Genomic DNA, 20,715 nt, shown 5'->3' with positions numbered 1-20,715 from the left:
TGGCCTGGGAACCTCCATATGCTGTGGGTGCGGCCCTAAAACGACAAGAAAAAAAAAAAAATTCTTTATAATCATAAAAGTAGACTACATATTTGAAGAATTAAATAATGGACATACATTGTAAAATTGCATATCTTCACTTAGTCTTCTACCCACATGTGTAAACATCAAATACAGTAAGTTACTGAGGCAGTATGATGCAGTGTAAAAACACTAGTCTAGTGTCATTGACACCTGGGTTCAGTTGAATTCAACAGTTTAAATTTCTGTGGAGATTAACATCTCTGTCCAGGCACCTATTTTGGCTAGATACAACAATGTTCTTAATATTCTATTTACTGTGAAAGAGGCAGTTGAGTTGGATTCTGAAACATGGGTAGGATTTGGATAATCAGAGGCCTTGGGGAACATAAGTAAAGGTATGGAAACAGGCCTTTAGGACAGGAACTGGATTTTGGATGTTAAGAAATTCTTATTGACTGGAGCAGAAAAGGTCTGTTAGCCAGCTAGAAAGCTGGGGAAAAGAATGATGTAGCTCCTGGCTTGACTTAAAAACAGAGTGTAGGAGTTTGGCTGGAATTACTGAGTTATATTGTAAGCTGCTCAAGTTTGTGATTAATGATATAATTGGAACCATGGTTTCAGGAAGATATTGGTGTTATTTATATTATTACTGATTTTACCAATATTACTTTAGTTAAGTCACATTGACTTTGGGGGCCTTCTGAAGATTGAAATTCTTTTTTTTTACGTTTAAGAATATTCTTTGAATTCTGTGACCTGATGACAGGTTCTCTTTTTATTTGAGAGAGTCAGATATGATCAGTTAGTGTCTTAAAGAAATTAGAGGCCACTCCTTTTTATTTCCTCTTACTCTGGTAAGGAATTTACTTCTGGCCTCCTCAGCAGCAGGATTAAAACAAATTTATAATATGGCTAGGTTTATCATAAAAGATTCTATTCATATTCATCCTTGATATTAAATGTTTATTTTTTAGTGGAAGGAGAGTTGATTTATATATTAAATGCTTTTGAATAAAAACTATGTAAATCTGTTTGTTGTCATCTTAGATTTACAGTACCTGGAAAGAAAGTTATGGATTTGTGAGGCTTTCTTCCAACTCCAAAAGTCTGTAATTCAGGGTTTTTTTTGCACCTTATTTATTTAACTGGTGTCTCAAATCAGTGTTTTTATTTGTTTGTTTTGTCTTTTTGTCTTTTCTAGGGCCTCACCCAAGGCATACGGAGGGTTCCCAGGCTAGGAGTCTAATCGGAGCTGTAGCCCCCAGCCTATGGCACAGCCACAGCAACGCGGGATCCAAGCTGAGTCTGTGACTGACACCACAGCTCACAGCAACTCTGGATCCTTAACCCACTGAGCGAGGCCAGGGATCAAACCCACAGCCCCATGGTTCCTAGGTGGATTCATTAGCCACTGAGCCATGACGGGAACTCCTCAAATCAGTTTTTAGAATTTAGTTTTAAATAAGTTTTAGCTAATGTCTCAAATTATTTTTAGGAATAGGTAAAGGGTTGTTATAGGTAGTTTCTGTACTTAGAATAATTACTATTAGATAATGGGTTATCTACCTAATATAATTCTTTGGAACTTTGGGAATGGACTTAAAGGGATTTTCCTATTCCTAAATCGGTTATCTTATACCGTGTGTGTGTGTGTGTGTGTGTGTGTGTGTGTGTGTGTGTGTCTATTTTCACATGAATTTACTCAAAAGAATATTTGTAGTGGGTTTTTTGAAAGTGGAAACTCGAACCATTTGAGCTAATACTGTTTCTTTTGTCTTTGAATAGTTGGAATGGATAATGGGAAAGAAGCAGTTGAAAGTGCGGCTGCATTTCTCTTCAAGACCTTTCACTTGAAGGACTCTGTTGGTCACAAGGAGACAAAGGCAATCAAGCAGATGTTTGGTCCCTTTCCATCGTCATCTGCCACTGCAGCCTGTGATGCTACTAATCGAATTACTTCTCACTTTTGCAAAGACAATCTTACTGCTCTTATGCAGATGACAACAGATGAATCTGGTGACAGAGTTTTATTTGGTAAAAATTTAGCATTTTCATTTGATATGCATGATTTGGACCACTTTGACGAACTGCCAGTAAATGGTGAATCCCAGAAAACTATAAGCTTGGATTACAAGAAGTTTCTAACTGACCATTTTCAGGATCATTCCACCCCAGACCTCAAGCCTGTGGAAAAAACAAATGATTCCCTTTTGTGGTGTGAAGTTGAGAAGTACTTAAATGCAACTTTAAATGAAGTGGCGAAAGCAACAAGAATGGAAGATCTTTGCTGTACTTTATATGATATGCTTGCTTCTGTTAAAAGTGGTGATGAACTTCAAGATGAGGTATAGTTGAAATTATTGCAGTTTTATTTCAATGTGAATTATTATTTTAATGAAATAACCTATTTAAAGGGTGGCTGGCAAAGAAAGTGCTTCTTTGGTATTGTGGTACAATGGTCAAATATGTAGCCAAATGGCTTTGCATAGTAGGTATGCATATCTTTCCACTGGGTAGTGGCAGTAAGACTGTGAGTGTAATGAATTGCAGAAGAGTATAGGGCAATAGTTAGCATTTCCACATGTCCTGGTTACTGGGACAGTTCTGGTTAAATCTGTTGTTACATTATAATAATTAGTAGTGTCCCTTCTTCAAAAAGTGTATAGATTTGAATGATAAGTTATATGACTAATCTGGTAATAACCATTAACGTTTGTACAGCAGCTTACATTTCTAAACTCTTTGATGAAAATATAATAAGCTTCAAAACATTAGAAATTTTGTCTATGTATTGAAAGACTCTTTGATTTAGAAAAAATATTTTTGACTAGCTTCTTTGATTGAAAGACTAAGCTTTGAAAAGCAGACTGATCTAGAAATAATTAGACTATTTTATATTACTTGTTCAAAAAAGAATTGTCTTTATAAGTGTTTTACATCCCACAAAGGAAACATTTTAATTCCTTTCTATGCTGCCATTTGGTTATATTATTCAAAATGATGAATTACTCTTGTGTTGCATGAAAAGTTTATCTCGAAGGGTTTAGTTATGCTCTCGATACCAGCATTATATTCATTACCTAGTATAAATTTAAAATAATAGCAACTCAATTTTAGTATGGGATGAGTAATGTTTGATGAAGGATTAGGAGAGGTGGCATATTATTGTAGAAAGGGCAGAAGTGGAGTTCCTGCTGTGGTGCAGCAGGTTAAGGATCTGGTGTTTTCTCTGCCGTGTCTCGTGTTGCTGTTGAGGTGGGGGTTTGATCTGCTGCCCAGACTTAAAGGAATCTAGCATTGCTGCAGCTGTGGCATAGGTTGCAGCTTCTGCTCAGATTCTGTTCCTGATTGGGAACTTCCATATGCTGTGGGAGTGGCCAAGGGAAAAAAGAATGAAAAAAAAAAAAAATCAGAGTCTTAGAAGGCAGAATTTTTTCCTTTCCATTTATTGGTAATATGACTTTAGATAATTGGATCTCCTAGAGGCTGTTTTCTTGTTGGGCTCTCTCAAGAGAAAAAGAATATGCAGATTTTAGAATTGGTATAAGCCCTGAAAGAGATACCATATGTGAAATGTTAAGTAGCATTTGATTAACACTTATTACAAGGTAGCTGTGATTATTTTTGGTTGTTTTTATTATTATTATTGGAATTAAGAATTTTAAAATCACATGGAGTATAAGGAATATAGAAAAAAAAGCTAGTTTGTTTGTTTGTTTGTTTTTTCAGAAGAGAACTAATTTAGTGAATTAGCCAAAATAGGTATTGGAGTACTAAACCCATGGTAGTTGCTAGTATTATGCTGATTAACTTCAGCTTCTAAATAACAGCAAGTTATCATGCTGTTAATTCTTTGATCAGTCTTAATTTACCTTGAATGTTTAATTTATATCAGATACAGTCCATATTCTAAATGGATTTCTCTAACATCCTGAAAATAGTAATATTCTTTTAAAAATTGTGATTTATAAAGAAAATTTCACTGGTATTTGCTTATCATAATTGAATACACAGCAGTTTTGCTATTATGGTTATAGTCAACTGAAACTTATAAACTAATCGAAATTTTATTTTTCTGAGTGAGCCATAAAAAGTATTCTTTTTACTTCAGAATAGCTAGAGTGAAGTTTGTGTTTCTTAGTTCTTCACCACAATTTTTTAAGTATGCGACTGCATCTGATTGTTGGAAGAAGGCCATTTTCTTTCTCGAGATTGTTTTCATTGATCACGGCAAGGTCAAACAATTTATTCATCTACCCACTTATTGTATATTGTAGCACTAGATACAATGCTAGTTACTGAATATAAAAGGAGAAATAAGATAGCATCCATGCTCCCAGGGAATTAATTGTTTGATAGGAAGAGATAGTTATTATATTACTATATACAAAGAAAAAGCAGGCATGAAAAATCCAGTCATAGCTCTGTATAAGGGTTGGTATGGTAGGAAAAGTATTCAGAGAAAGGTAAGCTTGGGTCAAGTCTTAAAATATGATTAGATTTAACTTCTTCCGGTGGACCAGAAAGGTAGGGAACATGTTTTAAATGTGAAAGAGACTGTGGTGTGTTTAGAGAGCTGCAGTCTCTACAGTGAGGGTGCAGAATGCAAAGCAGGTGTGGCCAGAGACAAGGGTGGGTAGATGAGGGCCAAATAAGGTAAGGCTTTGTATACCTGGTTGAGGTATATTTTAAGCCACTCTAAAACCTGTCAATACATCTTATGTGATCTATGATTTTTCAACTAGGGTTATTTATTTACTGGACAGTTGAACATGAAAGGGAATATTTCACATTCTTCCATTGGCTTGAGTGGTAGAGTGGTTCATCCCTCAGTTTTTGTTTTTTTTTTTTAAATATGTGAATGAAAATAAACAATCATTATGATTTTTTTTTGTTTTACAATGTAGTATATACTTTATTTATTGGATCCTTTTTTCAATTATATTATTTTGATGACATTTTCCTTTATAATTTTGAAGTAATGCTTCAAGAGAAAAATGTTGTTTCAGGACATTGTTATTTTCACTTTAGGGTATGCTATATATCTTATGTGTTGTCTGTTTACTTTTAAATTCCTTCTTAAGCCTGGAAAGAGTGTAATTAGTCTAATCAGTTTATGTGATAGCATAGTTCATTTCCTTTTGTTCTGAGCTTTTAGTTGACTCTGTGGAATAGTGGTGTTTAAATAACCATGCTCTGTGCAGTTACAGAAATTTAGCAGAATCATAGAAACTTATTTTTACATATAACATGAGAAGTATACAAAAAACTATCCACGCTGAAGTTATTTTTGCTCCTTACCATATGATTTCCCATTTCTGTTTTAGTTTATTGACCTAATGACTGATGATAAAGCTGTTTTTAAGGGCTGGCTATTGAAAGACTTTAAATAGCCTCTGTGTTACTATTGAACTGGAGTTGGAAGCAAGAGAATAAAAGTGTATGGATATGATGACATTTACCTCAAACATGTTTGTAAGAGAGCTTTTTGTCTAAACATAGCGAGAAATAATTCTAATAACAATAGTAATAATGGCTACTCTATTAAATAAGACATTTTGTTTTTTAAGCGTATCACTTCGTTTAATCCTTAGCATAATACTTTGAGGTGGGCAGTACTGGATTAAAAGCTCTTATAGGCCGTAAGCACTGAAAAGGTTATACTCTAAGGTGTTTCTTTTCCTCTCCTATAGTAATTTTTTTTAAAAAAAGCATACTGTAGGAAATATAAGAAAGTCTAATAGAATTTTATTTTTACCCTTGTGGCTAAGTTAATGTCTTTTTCAGACATCACATTCTTATAAAAGTTTTTTTCATTTTTTGTTACTCCTGCTTTGCTAGTACTTGAAGGAAATGTTTTGTTGGCCTCATGGATTATTGCTCACTGGAGGACAGGTATTTTATAGGGATGTTGGGAAATTTGCTAAAGGTTGCAAGATAAGTAGTGAATCAAGGATTTAAATTCAGACATACTGACTCCAGTATGTACTTTCTTTGCCGAGAAGTAGATCTGTATGTTATCTTATATTTGATGCTTTGAAACATCAAGCATTTCAAATGTGCTGAGGAATCTCTAGCATTTACTCTAATTTATAATTTCTTTAGAAACAATGTCCATTCCTTATAGAAAATTCCAAGTATTAAACTGGCTGAAATAAGAAAAGGGATGAAATCTTGAGACCCTGTTAAAGATGTTTTAAAATTTTTTCAGGGAATTAGTTGCATTAAAGTAATTCTCTGGTTTTGTGGATGTTGAACTAATAAACCAGCTCACTTAGGTTTCCCAGTACCATCTTCTTTTCCTTCCCTACTTCACACCTCAAAGTTGCTGTCTCTTAAAGGTCTTTTCTTCTTTTAAACTCTAACTCCTAATTTCTCTGTTGCTGTTGTTGTTGTTGTTTTTTTTTCTAATTTCTCTGTTAAGGCTGTTGTTATTATGATTAAACCTGAGTCTTTCAGTCTTTATGCTCTTTAGATTTATTTACTTTTAAAAATTTTTATTAAAGTTAGTACATTTTTCCACCAGAAGCAAATAAGACTTGAACATTACAAGTTATTTTCTTGATCAAGATTCATCCATTATTGGTACAGACATCTTCCTGCTGCTGCTCTTCTGTACTCAGAATTGTAGCAATAGGTTAGTCCTACTGTGATCGAATAGTTAATGAATTTTCAAAGGAAGCTTTCCCCCTAGAAAGTAGTAATATTAGTAACAGCAAAACTACCATGTTTTGAGTACCTGTTATGCATGGACCTGGACCAGTTTCTTCATGGTCCTGCAAGTTGGGGATGGCATCCTCTATATAAAGATGATTGAAAAACAAAAACAGGAGTTCTCGTTGTGGCTCAGCGGAAACGAGTCCGACTAGGAACCATGAGGTTGCTGGTTCAATTCTTGGCCTCACTCAGTGGGTTAAGGATCCAATGTTGCTGTGAGCTGTGGTGTAGGTTGCAGAAGCTGCTCAGGTCTGGCGTCGCTTTGGCTGTGGCTCTGGCTTGCAGGCCGGTGGCTACAGTTGTGATTTGACCCCTACCTAGCCTGGGAACCTCCATATGCCAGTGGGTTCGACCCTAAGAAAAAAAGCTAAAAAAACCCCAGAAAAACAATAAAAACCCCTGCAGCCCAGTTTGTTTCCCAAAGTCACAAAATAAGATTTTGGTAGAAATTTTGGACTTCTTTCTCAGCATAGGCCTGCTGTTTCTATCCAGTATGACACTGGATTCTTTGAAGAGAAGGGCACTTACTGACTGACAAGGCTTTTGGAAGGAAATTTTGTCTCTATTTGCTTACCTATTGTTACTATGAGCAAATTACCCAGCCCTAGTGAACCTCAGTCTCTAATTTGTGAAATATTTGTTTCATGGTGGTGGTGTGAGGATTTATGAGATAATATATATGAAGTACCTAGCATAATATTTCACAAACTGTAGGTTCTTGAGTGTAAATTTCTGGCCTTCAACATTAATGAAGATCATATATTTCCACATATCAAAGTTTTATTAGAATGTATACCTTATATTAATTTTGATCTATTCCTTATATGTGGACGTCTCAAGTAACTAATAAAATGATAAAAGTTAGGTCTTAATTCAGAGAATTATTATTTTTACCACTGTTTTTTTTTCCTGTTTTGCTTTTTCAAGACTCACTATTCTACAGGAAATTCTGAACTCAGTTTTTGAAGTGAGTTCTGATTTTAAAAGTCTTTGGTAAAATTAAAGAAGTGTTAATAGGAAAACACTTGAGAATACTAGAGTTATGTTAGAGATGGAGTATAGATATTTCTTGATATTATCTCAATGTTAAATACTATTTGCAGAGTTATTAATATTGATGTAAATATTGACGGAGTTATTGTGTAACCAGTTTTTAGAAAAAGTGAATTTTGCATTATATTGATATTATCAGAGTTTGCTTTTGTGTAGCTGGGGTTCATTCTTTTTTTTTTTTTTTTTTTTTTTTTTTTTTTTGTCTTTTTGCTATTTCTTGGGCCGCTCTTGCAGCATATGGAGATTCCCAGGCTAGGGGTCCAATCAGAGCTGTAGCCACCGGCCTACACCAGAGCCACAGCAATGCAAGACCCGAGCTGCGTCTGCAACCTACACCACAGCTCACGGCAACACCAGATCGTTAACCCACTGAGCAAGGGCAGGGACCGAACCCACCACCTCACAGTTCCTAGTTGGATTCGTTAACCACTGCGCCACGACGGGAACTCCTGGGGTTCATTCTTTAGAGAATTTCTGATTTGACATTTGCTGCTACCATCATCTCTTAATTCTATGTAAATGGTATTACTTGATCCATGTACACTCATTTCTGAACCCAGCCCTGTTCCAGATGTATGTCTGATCCTAAAAATTGGGATTTATTTGATTAGAATGTCTTCTGAGCAAAGACTATATTTTAGTGTTTATTTGTGTTATAGATGGTTCTAGCATCCTTTGAAATTTTGGTGTTTATTTAGTACAGTGATTCTCAAACTTTTTATTTTTAAAACTTCTTTACGCTCTTAAAAATTACAGAGGATCTCATGGAGTTTTTCTTTATGTTGCTTATCAATGTGTTCTATTGATATTTATTGCATTAAAAATTAAAGCAAAAAATTTAACATTATTAAATACTGTGTTTACTAAGTCATTTAAAATAATATTTAATCTATTAAATTAATATAAGTAATTGTATTATTACAATAAATACTAGTAATACTAAATCTGTTACATTATTATAAGTAACATTTTTATAAAAAAACTTTTCTAAAATAAAAAATGTAGTATGAAGAATGTCATTATATGACATTTTTCAACTCATTTCAATGTGTAGCTTAATATAAGACAGGTAGATTCCCTTATGTGCTTCTGCCTATGTCTGTTTTGATATGACACATTATGTAGCATCTGCAAAACTCCATTCACTTTATATTTGTGGAAGGATGGGTGTGGAAGAGAAATATTTTATTTATTTTATTTTTTTGTCTTTGCCATTTTTTGGGCTGCTCCTGCGACATATGGAGGTTCCCAGGCTAGGGGTCGAATCAGAGCTGTAGCCACCAGCCTACGCCAGAGCCACAGCAACATGGGATCCGAGCCATGTCTGCAACCTACACCACTGCTCACGGCAACACAGGATCCTTAACCCACTGAGCAAGGCCAGGGATCGAACTCGCAACCTCATGGTTCCTAGTCGGATTCACTAATCACTGAGCCACGATGGGAACTCTGAGAAATATTTTAGAGTTATTACGAAAATAATTTTGGCTTCATGGAGCTTCTGAAAGGATCTTGAAGATTCCAGACCACCCTTTGAGAAACACTGATTTAATGTGTATACTACAGTTTGACAAGGAAGCCCTAGTGATGTTTTTTGGTATCCAGAGTAGGAAATTTAAAATGTTATCAAGCTAAATGACTAACATTAATGCTTCATGAAAAGGTTTTTTGTGTAGGGTCCTGCACATTCTTTTTGGTAGTCTTAGCACTGCAGAAATATAAGGCCACCAACATCAGCCACATTGCAATTAAAATAATGTACCTTCATCTGTGAGGACCAAATAGGTGTTGCTTTTTCTATAGCCTTTCCACCAGATAATTAGAAGAGCCCTTCCCCTGCCCAAGCCTGAATAGACAGCTGCCATGGTTAAAATTATATTTGTATCCAATATGGATATAGTTGTTCAGTGCTCCATGAATCTAACAGTATTGACAGTTAGAATGCTTTCATCATCTTGTCTTCAAAGATAGCACACTTTCAGTTGCTTTTTCAGTCTAAGAACAACTAACCTTATCTCATAGGAAAAAGAATTAAGACTGTTTCGTCATGATTTTACTTGTGAATTCTGTTCTTTGTTCTGTTACATTTTCATGTGCTGCTATTACATTAATTTTCAGAATGCCTCATTTTTATCATTTCCTTTTTAAATCAGAAGTTTTGCCTTCATCTGACATTTCTATTTTCCTTCATTATTTCTTAGATAGCAGTGACTCTGTAAGCAGTTTTTGAACCTTGGAATATAATTAATCAAGGTCTGAATACCTGAACTTATTTGAAGAAGCTAGGTGACTCCTTACTATTTTCTCCCTTACCATAGGTAGTATTCAATATTTATGCTATTTGTCCTGCTCTTTCCTGTCTTAAGCTAATATTCCCTTTAGGAGAAGGTGTATACAAAATGAGAATGGACTTGCTTCCCTCATCTTCACTGGGGAAGAACATATGTCCTGGTTTTATTTCCTTGCCTCAAGTTTGGTAAAAGGACTCTCTGTTATTTCTCTTGTTTTTATATGCCTAGATAGTTTTAGAGATTTCACCTTTATGGATGCTGCTATAATAGGTTATAAAAATATATGGGTAAATATGTTAGTTTTTATTGTGAGTTTGCTATCATTTTCTCTCAGGTCCAATTTTTTTGGTTTATATTTACTACCTAACCATAGTATTTTATCAGAATCCATTGTTTTTCTCTTATTTTTTTCAGGATTATGGTAGAAATTTCAGTCTTTTATGGCATTTCTTAATGCCAACTATTCTTTTTATGCAACTTTATTTTTCCAGTTTTAAAATAAAATTTAGAACACACTTATACATAAAATGTAGGAATGAAATGACCTGTATTCTCACTATTATCTAGTGATAGTCTCTGCAAATATTTTGGAATATATATGTAAAAAATATAAGTACTTGAAAATGGGTCAGATAGTATATGTTATGCTTTTTTGTTACTTAACATTTCTATGCATGTTTTTTGTGGCCGTAAGACATGCAAAACATTATCAATTGTATGTATATTTTTTATATTGAATTACAGTTCATTTACAGAGTGGTATTAGTTTCAGGTATAGGGCATGGTGATTTGATTAATGTATAATAATTTTTAATGGCTACATTTATCATCATATCCTAGTTTACTAAATTAACATTCTGCTATTGAAGATTTAAATTAAATCTAGCTTTTCTCTATTGTAAATAACATTGCAGTGAAAACTCTTAAACTAAATATTTGCTCATATGTATTTTTCCCTTGAATATAACCTAGTACTGAAAATTTTGCACCCAAAAGTATGGACAAAATTCTCTCCTGAAAGACTCTACCAGCGTACATTTCTACATGAGGTGTACAAGAGAATCCCTATACTTATATTCTTGCCAATATTAATTTACAGGTACATATCTGAATTTGTCCATATTGCATACTCTAAAGTGATAGGACTTTCTCCCAAGTTTCTTGTTACTTCAACATTGACTGCCATCTTAGGTTGTTTATTCCTACTTTTACTTTATAAGGGATGAACTTTTCATGAAGAAAACTCAAGAATCTATTTGTTCTACTTTTAGCTCAATGTAAAATTTAGAAAAGGTCAAGATAGTTGAAGCGTTTTACCTGCTATAAGTTCTCTTACGTTTTATAGTCTGTACTGGGAAGGCACTCGCCATATTTTTTTATTTATATTGATTGTTGCTTTTATCTCCTTTATGGATCTGACTGTTAGAATGATGGGCTGCATATGTCATGATAAAATAGATAAATAGAAGTTCATATACTTGTCACTAGGAACACTGTTGATTTTATATAGGTAGATGTAGTTTAGCAGGACCATTTGGAGAGAGTAAATTCAGTGTGGGTCAGCCATGGGAACTGCAAATTTAAGTAGTTAAGAGCACGGACTTTAGGTTACACACATGTATGAATCCTAGCTCTTCTGCTTATAAACTGTTTGACTTTGGCCAAATCACTTCTCTAAGGTGCAGTTTTCTTAATTATTATGTGGAGAAAATGATAGGCTTATTATATAAGTTGGCTCTGAAGATATATTATATAAAGCACTTAAGCACTTAGAATAGTGCTTACCAGATAGCAGGTATTCTATATGTATTGTCTTTTGTAAGTAGTGTATGTAGCTAGCTAACAATATTAATTTTAATATTAAGAAAGTACAGTTTTATACATCAGTTATGACGATTCAGTTATTTTTGTGCTCTTCAGGCTGCACTTGGCCTCTTCACTTTAAGGGAGTCCTGTGGAAGATATATGCAGGAGAGTGATCAGGTCAGTGAAGGAAGTGGAAATAATATCTTATGAGGAACACTTGAAAAAACTGCAATTGGTTATTCCTTTAAAGAGAAAGCTATGGTAGGATAAGAGGATTGGCATATATTTGAAGATCTGTACATGGGAGAAGGATGTCCCAAGAGTTATAATTAGAACCTCTAGGTAGAAGGTATATAAAGACAAATCTCAGCACAGGCAGACCTTTTAAATTTTCTGAGTACTTTAAGTATAATGAGCTCTTGTGGCAAAAAATAAGATCTTTTACTGGAATAAAATAAAATATAGACATGTATGCTAAATGAAGACTTTGTTGGAATTTGTAGAAGATTAGAGTGTGATGACTTTTAAAGTAACTTTCAACCTCAAGTGTTCTTGAGGTCGTATATCATCTTGTTATAGATGTAGAGAAAAAGATATTAATATGTTAATGTAAACTCACAATGAAGACTTAAAAGTGCTTTCTGTTTTCAATTTGTGGAAATAACAGGCTTCAAACTGTTTTGCTTATTGTTGGAATGATTATTCAAAGAGTAAGACATTTTGCCAAATTTCATACAGTTTGTCTTATTCTTCTCCATTTGTTACTGTTCATTCTCTTATTTGTCCATCCTCTACTGTTTGTCAAGTACTCTCAAGTTTTGGGAGACAAAAAAGAAATGTCACAAAATTTAATTAAACCATTCCCGTTCCCATTATCTTCCTTTCCTAAGTCTCCTTCTCTTGGAACTTTCATACATTTATTTAAAAGGAAAATGGGCAAGAAAATTATATTTGATATAATGGATGTTGTTATTACTAAATTGGAGGAGCATGTGGATTTTATGCATTGAGAAATATCTGTAGTATATCAATATAGGAGAGAAATAAGATCAATACATTTAATTAGTAGAATAAGGAATCAGTTTCTGTGTTTTGATAGTATTTGAGATGAATAAAAAAATTCTAGATAGTGTCTGACATTAAACATAAATAACTATGACTGTTACATTTAGAAATTTCTGTAAGCACTTATTTGAATATTTAAAATTTAATATATTAATTTATTCACCTTTATATATACTTTTGCACACATATATATATACATACATATGATGGCCGTATATTTGTTTTCTCTAAGGCAGTTACAAATCAGCATATTTTATTTTTAAGTATCAAGGAAGCTATCAATTTGCCATGTGCAAGAAAATGTAAAGTAAGCTTTTAAATAGACGATGGTACCTAGCTTTAACCTTACTTACTATACGTGTAATTAATTACAGTGTGTGAGGAATAAATAGTGTTCACATTCTAAGTAGTTTTAATAAAGTTGTAAGTGACCTTGGTTTTAGCTTTGTTAAGTTGTATTAGATTAAGTACCTGTAAATAATGAGCATTAGTTATTCTGAAAGTATAATTCATCTAATTCTCTGTAATGGGCAACAATTTGCATAGCACATTTTTCTTGAGAGAAAGTAAACACTAAATAAGTGCTGTCCTAATTTTCACGGTCATTTTCTTTTGTTTAGGACTTTATTTTGGAATGTATGAATACTTAATTTTTTTATGCCACAAACCAAACTAAGAATAATTTACAGTGTTATAAATAACATACTTTGCTTTATGTAATTCTTCTGATACTGAGTTCCACATGGACTATAATTCAAAACTTTTTTCAGAGTTAGTTAACATTTTATCATACTTCATTATTCTTGGTTTTTAATGTGCATATCTTTTTCATTTCATGTACAAATCTAAAATTGTTTATTATCTCAAAGGAAGACATTCCTAAATTGAATGTAGTTTCTCTTTGGATGCCATGCTTACTATAATGTATAATGTATGCTGTTTATTACATCCAGTAGAAGTGTAGTTACAGCTCAAGAGTTTTAAAATACCCCTCCATATAATTAAAAAAAGAAATACATGGATTTCCCTTAGTTTAACTTATGAGAATCAGAACCCTTTTTTTCTTTGGGCTTTATTGTATATTCACTCATTTATCACATGATTTTTCCAATCCTCATATTCCACTCGGAATCCTATAGGCTGAATAGAGAATTTGTAAATCAAGCTATTTTAACACCTAAGGTTATTCTTCATAAAATAAAACCTCTGGAGCTTTCCTTATATATTTTTTTTAAAAGTTTCTGTAAGAAAGTGATTCTTTAATGAAAGTTGATGCTAGTATACTTGTAAAACTGTCTCACCTTGTGTTTTTTGGAGGGCAGGCATTACCCATTCAGATTTTCCGGTTGGTTTATTTAGATTTTCAATTTCTACTTAAATGCAATTTGATATAATTGTATTTTTCTATGAAATTAGCCATTTCATCTGAGTATTGAAGCTTTTTGCTCTGAAGTTACTCATAATGTCTTCTTATTTAAAAAAAAAATTGTAACGCTAGCTTTTAGTCAGGTCTTTCTATCTATACTCTACTTTCTACTTTTTGGTAGAGGACTGTTTGTTTTCAGAGAACCAGCTTTTGATTTTGTTCCTCTTCTCTTTTTTCTTTTTCCTACATGTATTTATAGCTTTTATTTATATAGCAGTTTTAAATAATAATACATCTGGGAATTTCTCAATCTTTAGATACAAAGGGGTTGGGACAACCCTGATGGCTGCCTAGTAACATTCAGTCATAGGAAATGTATTTGTTTCACAGTGGAAATGGATTATCTTCTTTAAAATTTTTAGTCTGTTTATAACTACTTTCTTATGCTATCAGTAATAATCATAATAATGTTTAAAATAGATTAAAAATATAAAGTGACCTCAAGGACATTTATTATATCTGAAAAATAAAATAGATCCCAATGAGAATTTTAAAAGAGATATGTATTTTATGACCTGATAACTAATGCTGGTAGAAAATTACCTCATATTGGTCATTAATTTCCTCTTTTCATTACTTGTTTTCTTCAGAAAGATTTCTTAAGCATCTTTTTTATATCTAAGGCATTTTTTTAGGTGCTTTTTGCTTAAACCACAAGTTATGATTCTTTAACTTTACAAATAACTTTACAGATAACAGTAGAACAATCACCTTGATTGATATAGCTTTAAAATTCTTTTTTTCTTGAATCATTTATGATATTTTAAAAAAATTAATAAATTCTTTAAAGAGCAGCTTTAAATATACAGAAAAATTGAGCAAAAAGTATAGAATATTCCAATACACCCTCTTTTGTTTTTATTTCATAAATTCTTTTAATGGAATCACCTGCTTTGTTATCACTTTGAGCTTTGTAACAGTACTTATTTGAAAGTTACCACATTGTTCCACATTAACTTCTCCTGGAATTCTGTTGTTGATTTCGTCATCTATCATTTTTGGTTTAAGATTTATTCATATTGTTTAGAATTTTATTCTTATGCTTATATTGATTTGTAGCATCTTCCCTCCACATTTCCCCTACTCCAGTCTTAGGTTACTGTAGTAGTTGTAACTCACTTTGACAGTAGTTCTTTTCAGCTCCTTCTTATGAACAGGGAAACCCCATGCCCATGCTCTGGCTTCAGCTAAACCTTGCTCTACTTCCCACGTTGTTTGGAGCATTTTTCATCTAGGTTTTCTCATAGGAGCCCAAGTCCTGGCATTGCGGTCCAGAACTGGAGTCAGCTTGTCACGATAGCCCTGCTCAGTGTTTTACTTTTTTGCTCCATTTCTGATCCAGGAAGAGATTTTTCTTCTTTTCAAGTTTGGAGAGTATTTTAGGTTTTTCTCTTTTTCTATCTTACTAGAGGAGGTGCATTCAAGTGTGAATTTTATGCCCTACCTTCTTTTTCATGTTAATCCCTAATACTTGTTTTCAGAAGGCAACCTCCTTCATTTCTTAAGCTAAAAAAGGAAAAGTTGTTTTCTGTGTGTGTGTGTGTGTATATAAATATATATATATATAAATATATATATATAAATATATATATATATATAAATATATATATATATATATATAATTTTTTTTTTTTTGTCCTTTTAGGGCCATACCCGTGGTGTGTGGAGTTTCCCAGGCTAGGGGTCTACAGCTACACCACAGCCACAGCAACACCAGATCCAAGTCTCATCTGCAGCCTACACCACAGCTCATGGCAACCCTGGATCCTTAACCCACTGAGCGAGGCCAGGGATCGAACCTGTGTCCTCATGCATACTAGTCAGATTTGTTTCTCCTGAGCCACAATGGGAACTCCTGTTTTCAATATACTTTAAAAAATAAATTTAAAATTAAAACATTTTAGTTAAGTTTTTTTAAAAGAGAAATGACTGATTATTCTTGTGGGATCATTTTTTAATTGCTATTTGTAAGCATTCTAAAGCTTGAAAAAATAGTTAAATTCAGTATATAGAATGTCAATTGTACTGTCATAATCAGAGACCAGTAAACACTTATTCAGCTGTTCTTTCTACTTAGGATTAAAATTTAAATATCAAGTTTGCTTAAGGCAGTGGAAAATTAGTCACAATGGTTATGTGGTTAAAAGTTAACTATAACCTTTACCAGTATCTTGATGCTTTTAGCAAAAAGACCCCAAACCAGGAACTAATTGTTACTTATATTATTGTTAAGGTTTATTTATATTTTGCTTTATTTTGGTACTATTAACTCTGTCTTTAGTTTTATACAAGTACCTAGTTCTCATTACTTCACTGCTTATGCATTTTATATGTTAATTGATACTCAGAAAAGTGATGTGTGGTATAACATTCTTGGGGATTCAGTTTCTGTACAGAGTTTAGTGTCTTGCAAATACCCCACTTGATAGGTCCCCTGATAAAGGCTGTGATTTTTATTGTCTGTGCCAATAAGGAAAGAGGCTAACCATTATTGCTTGCATATTATCAGTCTACCATGAAACGTAATAAATAATTCTCATACCAATATTGAATGTATATTTGAAAAGTTATAGGTATTAATTTCCTTTTGTTATCCAAGTAAATAAGCTTACTTGAAGAGTAATTCCTCACACACTTGCTCCATTTTGTAAATCTGGCCATTTAGATACTCAAGTAAATTTTAAATTTCTATTTGCACATTTCTATTCCTTTCCGTAACTAGGTTAATTCAAAATGCCATCAGGGCTTTTCTACTTAAAAAGAATATAATGGACATTCAGCACTTACTGCATCTCTGTCCCTCTTAAGTAGTTCCAGTTGAGTATTAGGATAAGGAGTTTACTTATTAACTCAAATGATTCAATTGTAAAAACTTTAAAAATTGCTGTTATCAAGTAATAATAGTTATAGTATTAAAATTACTGAAACTGTTTTTTTTTTTTTTTTTTTTTTTTTTTTGGTCTTTTTGCCTTTTCTAGGGCTGCACACGCTGCATGTGGAGGTTCCCAGGCTAGGGGTCTAATTGGAGCTGTAGCCACCGGCCTACTCCAGAGCCACAGCAACACAGGATCCGAGCCGCGTCCGCAACCCACACAACAGCTCACGGCAATGCCTGATCCTTAACCCACTGAGCAAGGCCGCCTGGGATCGAACCCACAACCTCATGGTTCCTAGTCGGATTCGTTAACCACTGAACCACGACGGGAACTCCCTGAAACGGTTTTTGTGGTACGATTTTTTTAGAAAATGGTGTATATTAGCATGATTCCTATGTGTTTAAATTGTGTTTGATTAAAAAAAGTTTTTCATTTGAAAAATAAGATTTGATAGAGGAAATAAAGTTTAAATTATCTATTCATTGGTCCTTGTAGTATTATTATATCAACTGATTTTTCTACATGATAAGGAGTTTTTTGGTTTATATAATTTCTGGTGTTCATTCCAAATATGCAAATGTGTGAAAACCTATTTTATTTATTAATTTAGTGATGCTTTGTGTCCTTAGCAGAAGAAAGTTAAAAAAACTTGTAAATTAAAATCTGGTTTGTATTATTTAAAACTAAAATAAAACCTTTTCTGATTAAGTTATTGTAGAAAGGTTGGAAAATAAAAAATAAGAGGAAATGAAAATGTTCAATTTAGTGATATTCTTTCAGCATTTCTCTATAGGACTTGTTTGCATGTTTTTTTGGATTTGATCATTTTAGTAAAAAGCAGAGTTTATCGAAAAACAAAATAAAGAGGTAATTATCAGAAGCAAACAAAATATCCTTCAATAGGGAAATAGATAAACTGGTATATCCATATGATGGAATGTTATTCAGTGATTAAAGAGAATGAGTGATCAAGCCATGAAAAAACTTAGAAGAGCCTTAAATGGTTATTTCTAAGTGGAAGAAATCCATCTGGAAAAGGTTCATACTGTTTGATTCCAATCATATGACATTCTGGAAAATGCAAAATTTTGGAGATAGTCAAAAGATCAGTGGTTAAGGGGGGATTGGGGCGAAGAGAGACCGTGATGAATTAGTGAAGCATGGGGGATTTTTTGGTCAGTGAATCTCTTCTGTATGATATTGTGATGATGAGACATGTTACTATAGTCAATAGATGTGCTAAAACCTATAGACTATATAACACAGAGTAGATAAACTCTGGTGTAAAAGTATGAGCTTTTAAACAATCCAATTTGGTAGCCAGTGTGATGCAACTAGGCAGATAGATTATACTATATCAACATCTATCTAGATCTCAGCAGAGTATTTTACAATATAATCAAAATATCTTCTAGACAAGTTGTCTGTTTTGAGATGATTGAAATATTGTTTGTTCTTCGGCACAGTAGCTCCTAGCTACATATAGCTGCTGAGTTCTTGAAATGTGGTTAATGTGACTGAGGAATTGTATTTCACATTTTGTTTAATTGTAATTACTTGACATTATAAATAGCCTATGTCTAGTGGCTATAATAATAGACAGTGAAGAACCTACATTAGCAAGACGAAAATGTCAGATAGTGGTTAATACAATTAAATGGAGTTAATAGTTGATTGAAAAACCTTACTGTAAATATTTGTTCATTGCAAATTTGGGGTCAGGCCTTCATTCTTTATCCTGCAGTTTTTTACATTTGTCTTGTTCTTGTGCAAAGAATACAATAATTTGTGTAAAGACACAGTTAAACGATAATTTGTGTAAAGGCACAGTTATCAAATTTGTGTTTGGGAAAGAATCAACACTGATAGTATTTATTGATATGATAGATGCCAGAATCTCAATTTTTAAAACTCTCAAAAGACTGAAAAAAAAAAAGTAACAGAAAAAAAGTAAAATTTATAAGGGACCCATTTGAAATTTGGGCTTGAAAATTATTATATAAAATATAAGATATGAAAATCTTCATCTACTAGGAATTGATGTGGGAAAAAAACCTAAAATCAAATGTTTTTACTTGGTTACATGTTCAACTTGAGCCAACAATGTGATGTTTTTACCAACTTCCAAAGTTTTTTTAATCTCTGTGATCTACCCTGATCAAAGTATATTTGAAATATTATGTTCAGTTTTGGATGCCATTTTAAAAAGGCTTAGTAAAAGATACATTTTAAAGCACTTTCACATTTTTAAGAAGAATCATTGAGAAACCGAGTTAGGAATTCCCGTCATGGTGCAGTGGTTAACGAATCCGACTAGGAACCATGAGGTTGCGGGTTCAATCCCTGCCCTTGCTCAGTGGGTTGAGGATCCACCTTTGCCGTGAGCTGTGGTGTAGGTCGCAGACGCGGCTCAGAATCCCGTGTTGCTGTGGCTGTGGCTGTGGCTGGCAGCTACAGCTCCGATTCGACCCCTAGCCTGGGAACCTCCATATGCCGCAGGAGCGGCCTAAGAAATGGCAGAAAGACCAAAAAAAAAAAAAAAAAGAAACTGAAACTGAGTTATATGACTAATAGTAAGGACTTAATATATGTTTACCCGGGAAGGGAAGAAGTTGTGAGTAAAGTGTTCCTAATACTTTACCTGGCCTTATCTTTAATTTTTGAAGGGCTGTCTTGTAGAAATCTTACTAGTAGCATTTTCTATGACCCCAGAGGGCACAGCCAGACTGATAGGTGAAAGTGAGACTGCTCTGGCTCAATATACAGAAAGGTTTTTTTTTGACAATTAGCATTCTTTAGCAAAGGCATGGAGAGAACATGGAGTGGAAGTAGGAGAAAGCCTGGGATTAAACCTTTACGGAACTCCAACATGTACTTGTCAAAGTGAGCCCGAAGAGGGGATAGGAATAGGAATGTGGAATACATAACAGAAGAATGGTATATCAAGGATATCAAAGGAAGAGTGTGTTTCAAAAAGGATAAGAGGTAGTTAGCAATGTGGAATGATGCATGGAGGAAGGTTAAGAAAGATGGGACCAGAACAATATTCCTCATCTTTATCAAATTTATAAATGAGTATTCTTCAAACAGAGGGAATAATAATAACAGATCTTCTATTGAAGAAGTTTGAATAGCTATCTTATTTTTACTTTTTTTTCATATTCTACACTTTAGTTTTTTATTGTAACCTTAAAAAGTATAGATTAGAATTGAACTCAGCATGCTAAATATGTTTCAATTAATATAATATTCACTGAGATGCTAAATAGGAATTTTGAGATACAATATTACTATTAATAAATTTATTAAATTTAAAATTTTCCCCTAACCTTCATTGCATTTTTTTTACTCATATTGATCCTGCAAATAACCAACCACTTTCAGGATTTTTCTTAGGAATTTATTTGTGGGATAATGTTTCCCTATCTTGTACAAAAGTACACAGAAGTTTTTTAAA

At 33.2% G+C, this 20,715-nt stretch overlaps 1 protein-coding gene across 2 annotated transcripts in view; it reads left to right on the top strand.

Annotated features, from left to right (window-relative positions):
• Nucleotides 1–20,715, top strand: part of ASCC3 (activating signal cointegrator 1 complex subunit 3) — a 325,142-nt gene that overhangs the window by 41,408 nt on the left and 263,019 nt on the right. For both annotated transcript variants that reach the window (XM_021090356.1, XM_021090357.1), the window contains exon 4: nucleotides 1,810–2,369. In XM_021090356.1, coding sequence (XP_020946015.1) covers nucleotides 1,810–2,369 — 560 coding nt within the window. The remainder of the gene's footprint in view (nucleotides 1–1,809; nucleotides 2,370–20,715) is intronic.

Source organism: Sus scrofa, chromosome 1, assembly GCF_000003025.6.
Source record: "Sus scrofa isolate TJ Tabasco breed Duroc chromosome 1, Sscrofa11.1, whole genome shotgun sequence".
Lineage (NCBI taxonomy): Eukaryota > Metazoa > Chordata > Mammalia > Artiodactyla > Suidae > Sus > Sus scrofa.
This window is presented reverse-complemented; position numbering and strand designations above follow the sequence as displayed.